This window comes from Mustela erminea, chromosome 2, assembly GCF_009829155.1.
Source record: "Mustela erminea isolate mMusErm1 chromosome 2, mMusErm1.Pri, whole genome shotgun sequence".
In the NCBI taxonomy this organism is placed as follows: domain Eukaryota; kingdom Metazoa; phylum Chordata; class Mammalia; order Carnivora; family Mustelidae; genus Mustela; species Mustela erminea.
Genome location: NC_045615.1, coordinates 161,204,430 through 161,223,415, shown reverse-complemented (window position 1 = coordinate 161,223,415; position 18,986 = coordinate 161,204,430). Strand labels below are relative to the sequence as shown.

General features: G+C 45.0%; 1 protein-coding gene across 5 annotated transcripts in view; it reads right to left on the bottom strand.

Moving 5' to 3' along the window:
- Positions 1–18,986, bottom strand: part of FRAS1 (Fraser extracellular matrix complex subunit 1) — a 416,244-nt gene that overhangs the window by 115,010 nt on the left and 282,248 nt on the right. For all 5 annotated transcript variants that reach the window (XM_032334686.1, XM_032334684.1, XM_032334685.1 and 2 more), the window contains 3 exons: positions 14,968–15,146; positions 10,260–10,376; positions 2,272–2,386 (listed from right to left, as the gene is read on the bottom strand). In XM_032334686.1, coding sequence (XP_032190577.1) covers positions 2,272–2,386; positions 10,260–10,376; positions 14,968–15,146 — 411 coding nt within the window. The remainder of the gene's footprint in view (positions 1–2,271; positions 2,387–10,259; positions 10,377–14,967; positions 15,147–18,986) is intronic.

Sequence of the window (18,986 nt, the reverse complement as noted above, 5' to 3'; positions counted from 1 at the left end):
TTTCAAAAATGCTTCGTTGAATTACGGCTGACAGACAGTACGATATTAGTTTCAGGTGTACCACTTAGTGATCTGACAGTCGTATACATCATGAAACGCTCCCCACGATACGCGAAGTCACCATCTGTCACCACACGAGTCCATCACAGTGTTACTATGTTCCTTAAGCTGCTTTTTCCATGCTCGCGACTTGTAGATTCTGTTACTGGAAGTCTGTACCTCTCGGACCTCTTAATCCCCTTCACCCCCTACCCACCCCCCTACCGACCACCCCTCTGGCAACCACTAGTTTATTCTTGGTATTCATGAGTTTATTTTTGAGTGTTTGTTCGCTTGTTTGACTTCTAGATTCAGACACAAATGAAAGCATACGGCGTTTGTCTTTCTCCGTCTGACTGACTTCACTTCGCATCACACCCTCCAGGTCCAAGTCGTGTTGTCACGAACGTAAGGTTTCATTCTCTCAGGCGCGAGCGCCATCCCAGCCCCACATCTTCCTCATCCGCGCATCTTCGGGAGACACGGAGGCGCTCCCCTGTCTCGGCTGCTGTGAATAAGGCTGCCGTAATTACAAGGGGGCATGTATCTTTTTGAATGACTGTTTGTGTTTTCTTTGGGTAAATACCCAGCTCCTGGATCATACAGTAGATCTATTTTTAATTTTTTGGAGAAACCTCCATACTGTTTTGCACAGCGACTGCACCCACTTATACCCTTGCCAACAGCACGCAAAGGTTCTCTTTCTCCCGCATCCTCGACAACGCTTGTAATGCCTCACCTTTTTCATACTAGCCATTCTGACCGGTGTGAGGTAATATCTCATTCTGGTTTTGATTTGCATTTTCCTGATGACGCGTGATGTTTGAGCCTCTTTTTGTGTGTGAGACCCAAACAGATTTCTGACTAGAAGTCATTGACCCTAATCAATAGTAAGACACAAACTACTACCCCTAACATAACTTAGACTAGGTAATTCTCTACAAGTCATAGACATTTCACCATAATTTGAGATTCTTTCGATAAAGCTTAAAGGTCAAGCTTGCTGAGAAAATGACATAGATTGGGCTCCTGGTGAGGCTATAATGAGAGTTTTCTCAACTTACCCCTTTCCTTCAGAAACATCTCGGCCTCTGTGATAACCTTTGGCAACAGGAACATGGATCATGATTATTCTAAGAATTGGATTTGCAATTTTAACTCTGGGATAAATCTTTAGAGGCTGAAAATTTACCTATCGTTTCTAAATTTTGTAGGCACAGAAATAATGCTCTGATCGCCTTTCATGTCCATCAGCTCTTTCAAAGAAGGACACATGGCGAGTTCGTGCTGAACTAATTCAGGTTCTGAGGGGCTGAGAGACTAGAGTCACTCTCCGAAAGACAGCCCAGGCTGCTGGACCGAGAGAGCTCCACTCGGCCCCGGCAAGGTAAGGAGAAATGCCCTTGCTGTGACTCAGCAGATTTAGAAAAAGAGAAGCACGACTTCTAGGTGTTTAGTTTCTCTGGACTTTATCAAAGGGGTAATATAACTTAATTTTTAGACATTCATCTCTCCTGGGGGATTTGATAATGTGGAAGGCTCGCATCCAGGGCAACGGTTGGTCCTGGGAGAGCAGCCTCAGAGTCGGGAGCAGACGCGTCTTACGAGAGCTCATCTTTCCATGAGGGACAGCCACACCTCTGTTAGGGACGCTTATTAGTTACGCCCCAAGTGCAGCCACCTAAAGAATGAAGAGTGATGGCAGGGGTCCGCCTCTCCTCTCTGCTGACTGCGGTTTCACAGGTTCATTTTCCCCGCCAGGAAAGGAGGGATTCATCCAAAGGGGAAAGGAACCCAGTGTGTGGGGCGCAGCACACTCCGCACGCGCGGGCAGAGCCCTTGTCCTGAGCACACGCTCGTTCCCGTTCGTGTCTGTTCACCTCTCCTAACCTCACCAGAGCAGGGTCTGCCCCTGCAGACAGTGCCCATGTCTGCCCCGTTCTGCCCGTGCAGGAGAGGGGCAGCTCAACCCAGTGACTCAAGTTGTGTGCACACCAGATCTCCAGCCAGCTCTGGCACACCACAGCGGACACACTCATCTCCCTCTGTCTGACGACGGCGTCTCTTTCTCAAGTGGTCCTAAACTCAGAACAAGGGAACAGAGAGCGTGAATAATTGTTACTGCTTAAATCCTCAACAAGTACCTGCGGACGAAACTCCCGAGCTTTGAAGACAGGCCAACGATTAGAAGACAAGAGCGTCACTCAACAGGTCACTGACTGCACGTCTTACCTTGATTTGGATGCAGAGGTACAGTGATATTGTATATGATCTTTCCGCTTGGCCTCTCAGAGTCTATGAAGGAGAGGGAATGAGGCTGAATCACAGTCAGGGCATCCTCCCGAGCCTAAACAACATTTAAGGAAGAAGAAGAAAAAACAGGGTGATGAAAACAAAAGCCAGAGGCAAAAACAAACCTTATTTAAAAAGCAGAAACAACAACAAAAATAAAAACAAAAAACACACTCACTCTGGGCTTTTAAATTAGTTACAGCAAAATATTTTCCTGAAAGCTCGAAGAAGGATCTGGTCTCTTGCACTGCAGATCTGTCTTGGCCTTAAGAACCTCAGAGGGTCATAGAATCTTCTAGTTCTCTTGCACTCTCCCCTCCCCTGCCTGCTGTCCCCAGGTTTGTGTTGGTGCCTACTGTGGGGTGTCCCAACATGACCCCTTCTCCCCAGGTGGTACTCGCCATGGGACGCGTCAACACGAGCCAGCACAGCCTGCTCTCCTCCTGTCCTGCTGTTCCCGGCTGGGTCACTACATCTCTGCTCCTCTGACGTCATGGGCTGAGGCTGCGTCTGCTAAGAAGCCCTCCCTGACCACTCCAGCTCTGCCAACGGGAACTGTGATGTTTTCAAAGGGCAAAAGATGAACTCACCTCAAACACCAAAAGACACTGATCATTTGAATCCCGAGGTTTAGGAATTATTTATTAAAGCGCATAAAACTAGAGCATGTTTTCTTTGTCTCCATTGTACCCTTCAAAAGGACTACATTTTGCTTTTCTCTTCCAGTCCTCAGTATCCAAGGAAGGGGTCAAGCAAAATGAATCAAAAGGCCAGTGTGTACATAGTTTTTTACTGTCCATTCAGTTGTATATAGCCATAACCCACCAACAGTGACAACTCTCAGAGAGAGAGAGAGAGAGAGAAAGAGAGAGAGATTTCGAATCCCATGACCAGGCATGACAGGGAGTTGGGTTAATAACAGCAGCAAAAAAATACAGAAGGGAGATGAGAAAAGGGAAAAGTAGTGTGAGGGCAGGCCCCTTGCCTGGGTCACATACACAAGACAGAACAAAAATATCCGGCTCCCTGCCCGCTCTTCCTAGCTGACCCCTGCAGGGTTGAGTGGGACACGCTGCCCTTGTCTTTGAAGCTCTGCTTCTTCCAGAAGGAATTTCCCCACTTAGGAAAGGATTAAGTAGGGCTCAGTCATTCCCAGGCAGGAGGGTGTGGTGCTCCTCCTGTAACCCGTGAAAAGATTGAAGGTTGCAGTTGCTTTGTAAGAGTCCTGCAGGCACACTTGTCCCGGGAGAGGCGGCACTGGCAGGTTCGGACAACCGCCCTAGAGTAGAGTCATATCTCAGGCCCCTGCTCGGGTCTGGAATGTCGTAAGTAAGGGAAGTAAGAGTTACCAACAGCCGCTGGTCTCTCGCTCTAAAATAAAACAAGTAAGGACAACAAATAAAAAACCGAGGACCTGTGGGAAGTGCTTACAGCCTGCGCGGGTGCATACACACCTATACGCGCGAGCAGGGCTGGGCACAGCCACGCGGACAGAAAAGGGCAGGCTCAGCACCTCGTTCCGCTCCTCCCCTGTTCATCTCGAAGCCGTCGGAGCATCTGAAAGTTCTCGGGGTACTAGGAGAAATTTCTGACGATCTAGATGCCCCTAAAATAATCCAGCCATTAGCAGAGGGACTGGACAGAGGCGTCTGGACGAAGGGAGACACATGGCGGCCCGGAGAGCGTTTGTGTTATGGAGCCTATCGACGCAGTTTCTCTACTAATGGAACGGGCAGGAGGTAGAAACAGTAAGGACTTGATTCCCTGAAGAAAGCAGTGTCGAGTCTGACATATATTAAAGTACAATCAATTTTAATGTTGGCTATTTGGGATGTTCGATATTTATCAATTAAACATAGTAAGAAATGAAAGATTGCATTCCACAGAAATCATTACAGAAGACACTTTTTTATTAAAATACCTGTCAACAATCGAGAAGTGCAGAATAATGTTTCTCATAATGCCCATGTTACCTCTGCATATGCCTGGAATCCACCTGCTTCTCCCTAACGCCGCTGCCACCACCCTGCTGGGGGCCACAGTCACACGTGGTCACCAGGACAGCCTCCCCACCTGCCCACCTGCCCACCTGCAATCCATTTCAGCCCAACAGCCAGCCAAAAAGGAGGTTCGACCTCTGTGGCTCAGCACCTGGTAAGGGCTCTCCATTTCACCCAGAAAAAACCTGAAGTCCCTCCAATGGCCCGAGAGGACTTATAAGATCTGCCCCGACCCCTCCCTCTGCCCGCCTCCCTGCCCCCGACACACACACTGGGCCCATCTGTGAATCTGAGATTCTCACATGCACTCGCTCTGCTCCAGCCACACTGGCTTCCCCGCTGCTCCCTGAACACGACGCCCACCCCGCCACGGGACGTGTCTAAACACAGGGCTCCCTGGGCCTGGAGCGCTTTGCCTTTGTGCCTCTCCTCCTCACCTCCTGCAAGTCTTTCTTAACACATCTTTGTTTTTGTTTGTTTGTTTGTTTGTAAGATTTTATTTATTTATTTGACAGACAGAGATCACAAGTAAGCAGAGAGGCAGACAGAGAGAGAGAGAGAGAGGAGGAAGCAGGCTCCCCACTGAGCAGAGAGCCCGATGCGCGACTGGATCCCGGGACCCCAAGATCATGACCTGAGCTGAAGGCAGCGGCTTAACCCACTGAGCCACCCAGGCGCCCCCATCTTTGTTTTAATAAAGCTCAGCTCATTTCCATCTGCAATCCGGGCCGTCTCTGCTGTTGCCACCACCGCATTTCTGACCCCCTTGACCTTGGTCTTACCTTTTGTTTTCCCATAACACTTTTCACTCACATGCAACCTATGAGTTATTTATTTGATTTACGACTTATTGTCTATCCCCTCCTGCCCCAAGACAATGGAAACTCCATGAGAACGTGGATTTTTGTTTGTTCGTGGATAGATCCCAAGCACCTAGCACATGAAAGAGCTCAATAAAAATTTGTTGAGTGAATGGAAAATATCATTATGAGAAGATTAGGCTAAGAAGTAAAATAATGAGAATACTTTTATAGCAACTTAATTAAAAAAATATTTTCCATCATCTTTCAATGTTGTCTAAAGAGAGGCAAACACTTCAACATGTAAGCCTTAGCAAAGGGAGTGTGTGATTTAAATCTTTGGGATCCCAGGTCAGGATTTATAAACAACATTATTATTTCAGCTGCCATTAAAAGAAAGACCACTTTCACCTGTCGACTGTCATATTAGCAAAGCAGCAAAGCTCATGGCTGGCCTCAGAAATTAAATACCCATGAAAAATAAGACGAGATGAGTAGAAGGGGTTCTACAAGAAATCATCTTCTCACACAGTTTGGTTAGGACAACAAAATTAATTCACTCCCCTACTCACGTAGCGAATATTCAGTCAGAACCTATGCTGGGCAGGTCCCCGCAAAGAGCTGTGGGAGACACACAATGAATCAGATGCAGACTTTTTCCTCAAGGATTTCCGGTTTTTGGTAAGGGGAGTTCGCAAATAACTCCAATGTAGAGACTGCTAAGTCCTGTGAAAGGCTCAGATAAAGCACAGGAGGAATTCCAAGGACAAAGAAATTTCCAGAAACTGCAGATAACAATTTTATTAGTGTTTGAAAAGGTCTCAAGAAAAAACATGGACCGATAAGTCCGCAGCCATAAACCCAATATGGCATGCCCAGACTTGAGTCTACAGGACAAACAGCTCAGCTGTTCCAACCGAGCCCCTGCTCACCCCAGGGAGAGTGGTTTTAAGAGAACCCTTGTTCCAGCGATCACTGCGGAGACAAGTCGAACTAGGAGGGCTTCTGCAAGGCCGTCCTCTCGAGTGGTGACCGTGGGCAGCCCCCCTCTGAGTACCACAACTATCTGAAAAAGGACTTAGCGAATATACTTCGCGTTAAGAGATAAGAGAATTTCTTTCCCCTTTAAGAAGAGAACGGAAATACGACGTTCGAAGTATGTGTTTGTATGCGTATACCCATATGATTAATTCATTTGAATTTGAAGGTGAGATAGTAAAGGGAATTATTAGCTGTGTGAAAGTAGGTCTGAAAATGATTCATTTCGTCAACAGATATTCACTAAGCAAGTACTTCTACATGAGTCATTGCGTTAGATGCGGAGAAGGTACCAAGATTAATTAAAGATTTTGTCCTTAAGGATCTTCTAAGTCAAACAGTGGATGGTTACTTGGAAAACTGAGTTAATGTAAAGTTATTAACTTATTTGCTGAATCTCACACTATGCTATGCTATTTATTGGTAAACATGCTTGTTTACAGATCTCCTTGCCCAAATTTGATATATATATCCTAAATGTATATATCTCAGATTACACACACAGAGAGACACACAGACACGCAACACATACATATCTTATAATATATATGTGTTAGACACATATATATTATACACACACACATATATATCTTATAATATTATTCGGACTACACACATCTTATACATGCATGTAGGCACATAATTCTGGTGGAACGCTACAAAACAAAGTGGTAGGACACCATTTAAAGGATTGGATTTGATGAAAAGCATTATAGAAAGGCCATAGAACAAATTTCCATTTAGGCAGGTATTTTTTTTATGCTGCTTTTTACTCTATGCAATCTTCCTGGGGAATCTCAGGCCCGAGCATGAAACCACCACATGTCACTAATGATTCTCAGAGGTTTACCTCCCGCAGAGAGTATCTACTGATCTTCTGCCAGCCTTGACCAGGCACACCTTTTGTAAGCGCCTCCCACTGAACTCGTCGCGGCCTCCCGCGCTCCCCCTTCCTGAAGTCCGCACACATGCCTGACCTCGTGAAGGGCATCCTTCCGTATCAGAAACTGGGCCGTTTTACCCACTTCTACACAGCTGACCTCTAGGGCTCTAGATCTCTTTTAATCTCTCCCTGTGTTTTTTACACCATCTTAACCACTTTTAAGGGCACAGGACAGTAGTGCTAACTGTATACATGTCGTTGTGGAACACAAGTCTAGAACGTTTTCATCTTTCAGAACTGAAACTCAATATCCACTGGAGAAAATCAGCTCCCCAATTCCCTCGGCTCCCCTCTACCCCCGCCCCTGCAGGGGCCACTACCTTTCCACCTTGTGTTTCTGAAAGTGTCACTACTTTAGGTAGCTCCCGTAAGGGGAATCAAGCAGTATTTGCCCTTTGCTGACCGGCTTACTTCACTCAGGTAAGGTCCTCAAGGTTCATACATTCTGTAGCACGACACGGCGGGACTTCCTTAAAGAGTGGATGATAGCCTGTTGCTGTATATACCCTAATTTCTTCATCTAGGTGTCTCCTGAAGGACGTTTCAGATGCTCCTGCCTCTCAGCCATCCGCATCCCGCGGCAGTATACACGGGTGTGCCGTTGTCCCTGAGATCTCACTGACCCCCTCAATCCCTACTGCCCCCCCACGCGGTACGTGCTACCTGACCTTCTTGTTCTAGATGCCTGTAACGGCCTATGCCTTGGCCTCCTCGTTCTCTGTCTGGACCCCATGGTGCGTGGTATTTTCACTACAGCCTAAATTGAAAATCTGATCACACCCCCTCTCTGCTATGAATCGTTCAGCAGCCTACCTGCCCCAAAACATCCTTTCAGGACAAAATGGAAACGCTTCATCTCATCTGTAAGGTCCTCTATGATCTGACTCTCATTTCTTACTTCTTTTTCACCGAGGGATTTATGCTCTGGCCAACTGAACTCTCTGCAATTCCTCAAACATGTCATGGTCTCCTGTGTCTCTCACTTTTTTCACCTGCTGCTCGTCTGCCTGGCATGAATTTCCCTCTATTTGCAGTCTAGATAAATGGGGTTTCAAGTGTGGTGAGCAGAGCAGAAGCAACGGCATCACTTGGAAACTCGTTAGAAATGCACATTCTCAGCTCTAGACCAGATCTACTAAATTAGAAAACCCCGGGGTAGGCTCCAGCAATCTGTGGTCTAACCAACCTTACAGGTGATCCTAAGGAGGCTGAAATTTGAGTCCACGCTCTAGAGATAATTTACACATCAACCAGCTCAGCTCACCTCCAAGAGAAAGCCTTCCACGACCTCCCCCACGCTCCACTGGACTAGGTGTCTCCCTACTTGCTTCCATAGTGTGACTCTGCTTGCGTATCATATCAGAGCGTTCGTCATGTCCTGGTCGTCATTGCTTACTTATTTGCTTGTTTTAGACTCAAAGTTGCTTGAGAAGAGAGACTGTGTTTTATAGTCATTGAATTTCCAATACATTTCACGGCCCTTGGGATAAATTAGGGGCTCGAAAGTGTTTATCGGGATGACCGAATGACTGGAGGGGGGCCTCCCGTCCTTACACACAGATACGGGTATACGATATTGGTATTTAGAACATTCATGATGTATCTACCAAATATGTGCAAAACGAATGTACTTAGGTGAGTCCAAATCACTAAAGAGAAAATGTGTTTTTGTCACAGATTTCAAGTATATCCGATAGTAATGGCCCCAATTCATGTCAAAAGAAATACAAGCTGTGTAGATTCTAAGGAACAAAAGAGTGGGCTAATCACATTTTACAGTAAACTCACCTTTGTGATACCCTAAATTAGACAAGACAGACGCGACTTGCACACATGCAACCTGAGGCCCTAAAGGTTAAGCAGCGTGAGAAGCTTCTAGAGGTCCACAGCTACAGAGTGGGAATGGCGCCACCGTCTTTGGCTCCTGGCCCATTTTTCCCCTCTAAACCCAAAATAACACTGCATTAGCATTTGGCAAGAAATGCGCACGCACATTTTTCTTTACACTTTACAGAAAATTCTGATCCAAGTTCCTCCAGTCAGAATGATGAATTATAGACCTTATAGTGCTGCTGAATTATGATTTCTTTAAATTATGGTTTATGGTGGAAATGCCGATACCAGCTATTCATTAAAAACTTTCTGTTTCCCCCTTTATGTCTCTGTCATGCCCCAGACCCATAATTTCTAAAACCACGGCTGCTCTCTTTGTTGTGGCTCAGGGCTGATACACTACTTTGGAGTGTAATTATGTGGGCGCTAACTAAAATGTGAACCTTTATGATTAATTTATGAGATCTTATATGCTTGGGGCTCTGTCTAGAACAGGGGTTCTGGCTTTCCATACCCCCTAGATACGGGGTTACACTGCAGCTGCTAATTGTCTGAACTCAGCTTCATGTACCAATTTAGCCGTCACCTTGCTTCAAACCTGTCCACGCGCCCACACTCCTTGCTCACAGCGCACAAGACCTTCCGTGATGGAGCTCACCAGGCTCCGCATCCTCACTCCTCTGCCTCCTCCTGACCTGCTGGGGATCTTCCCACCCATCACGGTGTCCTTCACCTCCGGGTCTCTGGAGGTGCTGCTCTAACGTCCGGGAGAGCCCTGCACTGCCACCTCTCCGCTTCATCTGACCTGCCTCTCCAACTGCCATTTGGGTAACTGGTACTAATTTCTTTGGATTCGGCAAAGGCATCCCTTTCTCCAGGAAAGTTTCATAATAGGAAAACAAAACCAAAGGCTCCTCACAGGGCTTCTAAAACACAGACCGACTGTTTCTCCAGCGAGGTGGAGGCGGAGCGGACTGAGCAATGACCCCCACATGGTTCTGGTGAAATGGACACAAGCTCCAAACTCCCTCCCAGCACCCAAGGAGGCCCCGGGACCTCCGGGATGCTCTAAAAAGGACAGAAGTGGTGGACGGGAGGTTGCGGTGGATTCCACATCACCTTCCCTCTACGCTCTAGAATTTTAAATTTCTTGTTCACGTCAACAAGAAATGTGTTCCTGAGACTGGTTCTTACTGGCCCCAGGGTCCACACTCTGAGTCATGCATTCACCAGACGCAAGAGCGGGGTGCTCTATTAAACCCCAGCAGCGCGCCTCCTCCACGCGGAAACCGCGAGCCCCTCCACCCAACTCACAGTCATGTGGAGAGATGCTCCGCGCGAGAGTTTAGGCGCCCCGGGGGTCTGCGGTAAGATCGCAATGTTGAACGTGCGGCTCTCCAGGTGTGTGTGGGCGTCTGTGGCACTGGACACCTGCAAGGAAACGTGACACTGGTGAGCCTCTCTCATCTCTGCTGGGCACAGCCTCTTTGTGAGCGTTTGCTTTTCCCCCTTGAAACCATCTGTCTTGGAATTCTATGCATTTTTGCATTATGATTTTCATTCTGCTCTTCATTTCAATGCTAATGTTTTACTGATTATGAAAAAACCATGTAATCATTTTAGGCAGTTCTAAAAATGCACAGAAATACAAATAAAAACTAAAAAAGCCAGAATTTCACTAGGTAAAAATAGAAGTTATTAACATATTGATGCATTTTGGTTTAGTCTATTTTCTATACATAAGTGAAACTTTAGATACAATTACATGTTCCACATTTTTACCAAACGTAATAATGTCATGTTTTGCTCTTTCGTTAAACAATCTTGAAAACATGATTTTTGATAGCTACGCATCTCATTACAAGCATATATGACACATGATTTATATGTGATTTTTTTTCTAGTTCTTTAAACTTTATCCAGCACGGATACGTACACCTAGACTATCAATGACAAATCTCAGCCTCGTCACTGCAAAAGCAAGATTAGTAACATTTACAATAAGAACAGTCACCAAATCCACCTCCTTTGGCTTCAAAATGCTAAAAAATGGTGCTCTGCCGATGCCGTGGCTTTTCCCCTCCGTCTGTGATCTTGAGCTGCCCCTTGAGCCCTCCGTCTCTCCTGGGTCTGCTCCACCAGGGGCCGAGACCTGCTGAGGCCGGAGTGGGCATGTATAGTTGCAGTAATCCCACAGGAGGGGGGCAGTGTTCTCTCACGTCGGAGGAGAAGCAGGAATGGCAGTCCTTTCCCTGTGTCTTCTCAAGTCGTGCCCAACAGAAAAACTGTCTTCTCTATCTCCATCCCACCAGAGGCCTGGAGATCAAGCTTTGGAATATCCACACGTTTTCAAGAAGACATCTTATGGTGTGTCATTATGAATAATTCAGTAACAGTAGCGATAATTCCCTAACATCGGTCACAGGCTCAGCACTCTGCTACCTACTTTTCAAAAGTTATCTTACTTATCTACTTACTAATCTATCTACCAAGTAGCTATTATCTCTTATTTTAAAGATGAGGAAACTAAAGGGCAAAGAAGTTGAGCAAGGTGTCTAAGTCATGGTCAGTAAGGGTCAGTATTCAACCAGGTCAGCAGGTTCATGATCTTCCCACTGACCAAGATGGCTTTGGAAACTTTAGAACCTTAGGAAAGGGGAAAATATGCTCTGTTTTTTTGAAAAAAAAAAAAAAAAAAGAGAATGGAACGCCGTGTAGGTAGTGAAATGTGGGTATACTACCAAGCAAAGAAATCACTCCTTGCTTCCTTAGTAAACATACTGGTGTGAAATAAACGTTGGTCTTTTCATACCGAAACCCCCAAGGCCGTTTCAACATGATCTGAATATACCAAAGCCAGAGTTCCCTCCTATGCCCCCAAATGACGCAAATGTACATGCTTTCTTCTCACTGTGCCATGCTCTACTTTTTAATGCTACTGCGTTACATAAATCCCAAGTTTTCCATGCAAAGTGACAGATGGGGTGCATTGACGGCTCATGATGGCACATCAGCATTAAAACAGAATTAAATCCATGCAACTCATTATATTGCATTTTCTGCTTTAAAAAAAGAAAAGAGAAAGGGCAGAAAGAGAAGAATCATTAGAACAGCATCTTTTTTAGTTTAAAATCCTTCTGGGACACTAAAATGATGAATGAGAGAAGTTGCAACCATTTATTTTAGCACACAGCTACAGTGTCTGTGTCATTTCAAACCAAAAGATGAGGCAGGCCTATAAAACAATGAGGCTTTAAAATCACACCGAAACTTCCACATCCAGGAGAACATAATCTCAGAGAGTTGTTTCACATTTGCAATAAAGATGCCGTCCGTGCTCAGGATGCACTTTCAGGATGCCTTCAGAGAGAGAGCTCGCAAATCACCGGAGGAAACCGAGCTTGTTGCTGCATAATTGCTCCCTGTTTTAACCAAAAATAATTACTGCTCTTCTTACCAGACAGGACTCTAGCTGACTCTTGGCATTTTGGTTATTTTTTTAAAGAATTTTTATTTATTTATTTGACACAGAGAAAGAGATCACAGGTAGGCAGAGAGGGAGGCAGAGGAAGGGAAGCAGGCTCCCCGCTGAGCAGAGAACCCGTGTGGGGCTCCATCCCAGGGCCCTGAGATCATGCCCTGAGCAGAAGGCAGAGGCTTAACCCACTGAGCCACCAGGGTGCCCTCTTTGGCTGTTTTTAAAAATCAACTTCCGAAGGATGATTTACTGTCTCTACTGAGGATGTGATAAAGAAAATCCCACAGATTGTGAAGAAGATTTCAGCTCAGGGTTCTAAACACGTCTTGAGGAAAATGTGTGAAGACTTTCCAAAGGGAACCCCTTTCTAAGTAAGAATGTTCAGCTGCCGTGTCTCAAATTCTAGTGCATCTGTTTTTAAAAAAGATCAGTCACTTTTGCTTTTCCATAATTATCCGTTTAGTAACCAAGTTGCAAAGGCAACCCAGTATCACTTTGAGCAGGTAAGGAGACTCGTTCCCGGGGAGGAGCTCCGGATGGAGAATGTCCTCCGTCCCGACACCGATAAATCCGAGGATTCCAGTTTGCTGAGGTGCCTTCTTATGACTGAGGTCTTTGCCTCCATTCTGACTCATTCTCTGAGGACTGTGCAGTTCCCCAGGTGCTAAAAATGAGGACGCTAACTGGGCAGACGGCACGTGAGGCTTGCTCACCCCTGGGACGTTCCAGATGCTCAGGATCATCTCGTTTTAATACTGGCCAAGTTTAGCTCATCTGCTCCCTGGAAAAGCACGTCTTTTGTACTATACGTACTAGTCAGGCAAGGAAGACGCCCGCACCAGGCCTCAGGAACGGACTGGACGGGAATTTGAACAAGGTGGGCCGCTTACTGTGGCAGCTTATCCCCAGCTGGTTCAGGACAAAGGAAAAGCCTCAGACTCCAGACTCCGAGGGTCCCCGGCCCCGCGTTGGCTGATCAGCCCCCATGAGAGCTTCTCCATATTTTCTCTGACATTTTCCCAAATTCTTCTCCGCATCTACGTTTTGCTGCTGTTTCTCATTCGAAGTCCCTCATTCCTTTGTACTTCTATTCAAGTCTTTATTTCCAAATTGCCCTTGACGTAAGTTTGCCCAATTTTATTGATCTTTCCCAAGACTCGGGGTTTGTGCTCATTATGTATTCTCCCGTTTTATACTGAATCAATGCCTCTGCTTATCTTTATGAATTCCTCTCTTTTGCTTTCCTTAGGTTTCTCTTGTGGTTTTGTAGCTTCACTTAGTCCATTTATTTTCATATTTTCTGCTCAATAATAAGAGCTTAAAGCCATCAATTTTCTTGAGTATTATTTTGTCCACATCATTTAAGTTTTGAGGAGTTATTTCCTCCTCATCAACATTTCTTAATAGTTTGCCGTTTTGATGTCCTTTTAGAATGAATAATTATTTAGGAGACTGTTTAAAAAATTCTAAATGGTTTGCCTTTTTGGTTTGGCCTCTTATTATTAATTTCTAATTATGTGTGATAAGTGCCAGAGAATGCGCTCACTATAATTTCTTGTTCTTTAATTTATGGACGGCCTCCGTATGGTCTATTTGTCTTAGTCTGCTCAGGCTACTATAACAACAATATATAAACTGAGTGGCTCATGAACAAGGGAAACTTATTTCTTGTACTTCTGGAGACTGGAAGTCTGGAGCAGGGTGCCAGCTTGGTTAGGTTCTGGTGGGGGATCTTTTCTGGGTTGCAGACCACTGACTTCTCATTGTGTCTCCACGGCAGGGAGCAGGGAAGCGGGGGGGGGGGGGGGCAGCGAGCTCTCTTGTGTACTAATCCCATCCATGAGAGCACAGCCCTCACGACCTCATCTAATCCTTGTCACCTACCAAGGGTCTCACGTCCATATACCACTGCACAGGGAGGGCGCGGGATTGCAACATACACATCTCAGGACACAGACATTCAGTCTATGGCACTGGTATTTGCTCAAGCTTTATAAATGGCCGTGACACACCCACGCATAGTGACAGGCAGTACTCTACATGTTCCATACGTATTAACTCATTAAATCCTCATAGTAATTCTATTTTACAGATGAGAAAAATGAAGCACAAGGATTTCACCAAAGTAATTTTCCCAACGTTGTATAGCCAGTGCACAGCAAAACTGAAATATGAACCCACTGGGTTTGGCGCTAAGCTTCTGATCTTATCATAAGATGGTAAATGTTCCAAAAACATTTGAAAAAAGAAATATTTTTTCCTCCATAGGGCACTGTAATATTTGGAAAAAAATTTTTTGCTAGACACTTTGGCCATTATCTATTATAAACTCCCTGCCATGAGATGACTCTGCTTATAGAGTTATTGTAAGACTGAATTGGGAGATTAGAAAACCTGTCAATGCTATTAATTACATTTATTCTTCCCCCAAATGTAATTTCCAGGCAACAGAGAAAATGACCCAAATTGCATAAAAGTAAGAGCGAGGGCTTTCATGAGACCGTCCGGACATCAGAAAAGATGTCAGTCCGCCGCAGAGGGTACCTGGAAGAGGAAGGAGTCGCTCTGGGCTGGGACTCCCGAGTGCCTGTACCACACGATGCCTTCGTTGATGTCGCGCTGCGTGAAGGTGCTGGTGGGAGTGGCCGCCCTCCCGTCAGGCAGGGGCTGCCCTTCCTCCGCCGGGCTGTCCGCAGGCATATCGACCAGCAGGACCACCTCTCCTAGGAGAGCCACAGAGTTAGTGAGGGTCTCTGGGAAATGGAAAAGTTGGTCAGAGCTCTCATCTCCTGGGCTACTATCTATTTATCTGTCTTCCTTCCTTTCTTTCTTTCTTTCTAACAGAAATTAGGTACTCCTTGTTTTTAACCCAAGGCGAAGAAAAGTATGTTAGCACAGAATGCAACAGGCATCATCAAATTCACCTCCAGACACAGAATTCCCAGTCTCTCAGCTAAAACACACTAAAAGTAATTCAAGGGCACTGCAGGTATGAAGTTACCGACTGTATCAATTAGGTCACATAAAATCGCGAAGACAGCAAACATTCACTGGCTGGATGGACTGGGCACCGGATGGGTTCATTTGTACCTGTAACTTCTGTGTAGCAGGAAATGAGTTCTAATCCACACGTTTTCAGTGTAAACACAATGGGAAATTTGAAAAAATTCAGAGTCACTCTTGGGAGAATTCTGTACAATGAGAATGATGTTAGCTGGCCCTGGGATGCTTAGGGTAGGGACCGCATGAAGCACATTATGCGATGGTTCAAACCCGGCTGCGTGAGCTTTGCATGGGCTTCGTCAGCCTCTGTTCCTCTTAGTAAAATGAGAATCATTCATGGGTATTTAAAAAGGATGTTGGTCATCCTTTTCATTATATTATTTCATCCTTCTTTTTTTTTTTTTAAAAAAAAGATTTTATTTATTTATTTGACAGAGAGAGACACAGCGAGAGAGGAAACACAAGCAGGGGGAGTGAGAGAGGGAGAAGCAGGTTTCCTGCTGAGCAGGGAGCCCGAGGCGGGGTCGATCCTGGGATCACGACCCAAGCTGAAGGCAGCCGCTTAATGACAGAGCCCCCCAGGCGCCCCTGATTTGATCCTTCTGAAGATGCTCTTATTATCTGCATTTAAAAGACAGGTCTTTAGGCTCAGAGAAGTTCAGTAACTTCTTCAGGTTCACAAATGGTATGTGAAGGAGTTGAGATTCGAATCCGAAGCTCAGGCTCTGGGTCATGAATCTCTGTCTCCAGTCACGGTTATTTTGTGTTCACAGTCCTGCATCTACCCTCCAAGAACTCATCTTGTTTTCTCCTCCATCATTCCGTAGACCTCACTGGGATGGAAGCAAGGAAACCTCATTCTGGTTCTAACGCTTGCTCTCGACCGGAAGCTACCGTTTTTGTTAGAGTGAGATTGCAAATATGGAGATGTTACGGAAGCAAGTGAAATTTCACCAGGACAGTATGCCCTCAAGGGTCGACTAAACAGGAGAACGGATGAGCCGCTGAAAACAGAAGCCACGTTCTCATGAAAATCCACCCAATAACAACTCTGAGAGAAGCTTCCGTCCACGCAGATGGTAAGAGGGAAGGAGGGAGGGGGCGAAGTTCTCCAGCGGGACACCCAGATCTTATACACTAAGGGTACTTACTACACACAGCAGACAGCTGAAAACACCCTCAATCACACTAGAGCAATTTTCTTACTTGAAGGAAATATTCCTTCTAATATTTATAGGCACTAAATTCGAATTCAAAATCAGCATAGTATCCTGGATGGTGATGAAGTACTGAAGTAAGGAAAAAGCCATCCGTAGTCTTCTTTATAAAATCATGTGTAGAATCAACTCACTCTGGTTTCCTTTTAGTGTTGTTTCTCATTTATACCTAAGTCACAAATTCCGTTAGCCATCTCTCTCTGGTTTGGCCTCTGTTCATAATATATACGGGTTTTTCCAAGATATAGATTGTTTAGGAATGTGGGTACAGCTGCAAAATATTTGAAAGTAGACTTCTACAATGAAAATGTAAAGAGTAGAAAAATAGAAAATACTCAAATGCTAATTTCCTAGCTGTTCATCTTTATAATAGGAAAACTAAGCAGACCTAAGGAAATAAACCTGTTTTTCCAGATTTAAAAAAGATTGCCATGTTATGCAGATGAACAGGAACCAGAGGATATTGACTAATCCCATAAATTTCACCTCAGATCATAGTGACTGAATGCGTGTTAGGTGCTAGCTATCACGCTAGCCCCTTCAGGAATGGGGATTCAAAGATAAGCAAGGCATAGTTCCTGCCCGTAAGATCATCCCCCGTAAGCAACCAGGAGCCACTGTGAGATTTCAGTAGGTGAATTGCACGAACTGACTTCGAACACAAAACATATACGATCCGAACACAGGGAGCCTATGACCAACCCGTTAAAGAGGCTGAGTTCTATTTTATAAAAATGGTAATCATAGTAATTAACATTTATGTAGACAGTTGGATCAAGTGTGAGGCACCTGCAACATCCAGATGAACGGCAGTAAGTTTGGAAAGAAAGAAACAGACGTGAGAGTCACTAAGCAAGTGGAAGCAACGGACCTGGACACTTGTAGCTGTGAAGGGTGCGAGACGGAGAGGGACCCGGGAGTCCCCTGCTGACAGGAGGGGCAGCAATGCCCTGGATGCATGAGCGGCGGTGGGGGCAGCTCAGCACTGGCTCTGCTGAATACCAGATGCCTTTGTGCTAAGCCCATGAGGAGATGGAGAAGTATCAGTATTTTGTGGGTTCACCGCAGCAAGGTGAGAGATTTTGTGTCGTACCCCACCTCTGCTTTTATTATGACAAATACAAGCAGCCGACCTTTTAGATATATGGAAATCCAGGCTTACAAAACAGTCTAGGTTTAAAGAAAAGGAATAATAGTCTCCACTTGGGATTTCCTTAATACTGATGTCTACGGTTGAATCAAGAATTCTGAGGGGGAAATTTGATAGGTATTAAGAATTAGAATCTCACAACCTCCATGAATTATTTGGGGATTGACAAAATTTGTATTAAAGCTTTCTTACTCGATGCTAAATAATTTAGAGTTGGCAATGTGTTGGATGAAGTCAGGTTTTCCCCCTAATGATACTTAAGTAACTTCATTAAAACCATCTCATTAAATTTATTTTCAAACTTGTGAAGTAGCTAAAGGTACAAGTACTAATCAACTTGTCCACACTTCTATCTGAGAGCATTGATGAGTCTGTAAGTGGTGGAATTTGGGACCATCATGCATTTGCAAGCAATTTACGTTTGGTTCAGTTCCCTGGTCAGGTCTTCACAAAACGTCTAAAGCCCAGCCTGGACATTCTAAGGTGAGGAGGGAGTGCACAGTAGGTAGGGTCGCAGGGGGGAAGGGGTCCACAGATTCACACCACCGCGACAGACGGATGTGACCAGACTGGTGTGCACTGGGCTTCCAGTTCCCACAGCCGCCTTCACTTCTGAGCGCTTCTTAAGGGTAATGTGATTGGATTATTACTAATAGGGGGCTCTGGACACACAGAAGGAAGATTCTGTTCATAGGAAGAAGTTAATTAAGAGACTTATAGTAGGATAGGGTCACAGGCAAGCCTACATGGCATTATCAAGCCAAAATGGCTTAAAAAATAATTTAATTCAGCACTGTTCTTTTTAAGAGTTAAACTGAATATTGGAATATTGGGCTGTCTCTAGGAAATTAAATTTTTTGGCTTTTAATGATCAAGATAAAGGTAGAGAATTTAATACATCAAACGAGTCAAAGATTTTTAGAGCTGAAAAGGACTTAAACATTATTGAGCTGAAAATCAGTGGATAAAAGAACGCGAAGTTGAATAAGGTCGGCGGACTAATTAGTAGCATTGTATCCACTTGGCCTCCTGGTTTTGATCATTGTTCCATTGTTCTGCAAGATGCTATCATTGAGGGAAGCTAGATTAAAGGTATTCAAGGGCTCTTTGTACGATTTTTGCAACTTTACAGTAAGTCTAAAATTATTTTAAAATAAATAGTTAAAAAAATTATCTAGCCTAACCTTTCAAAG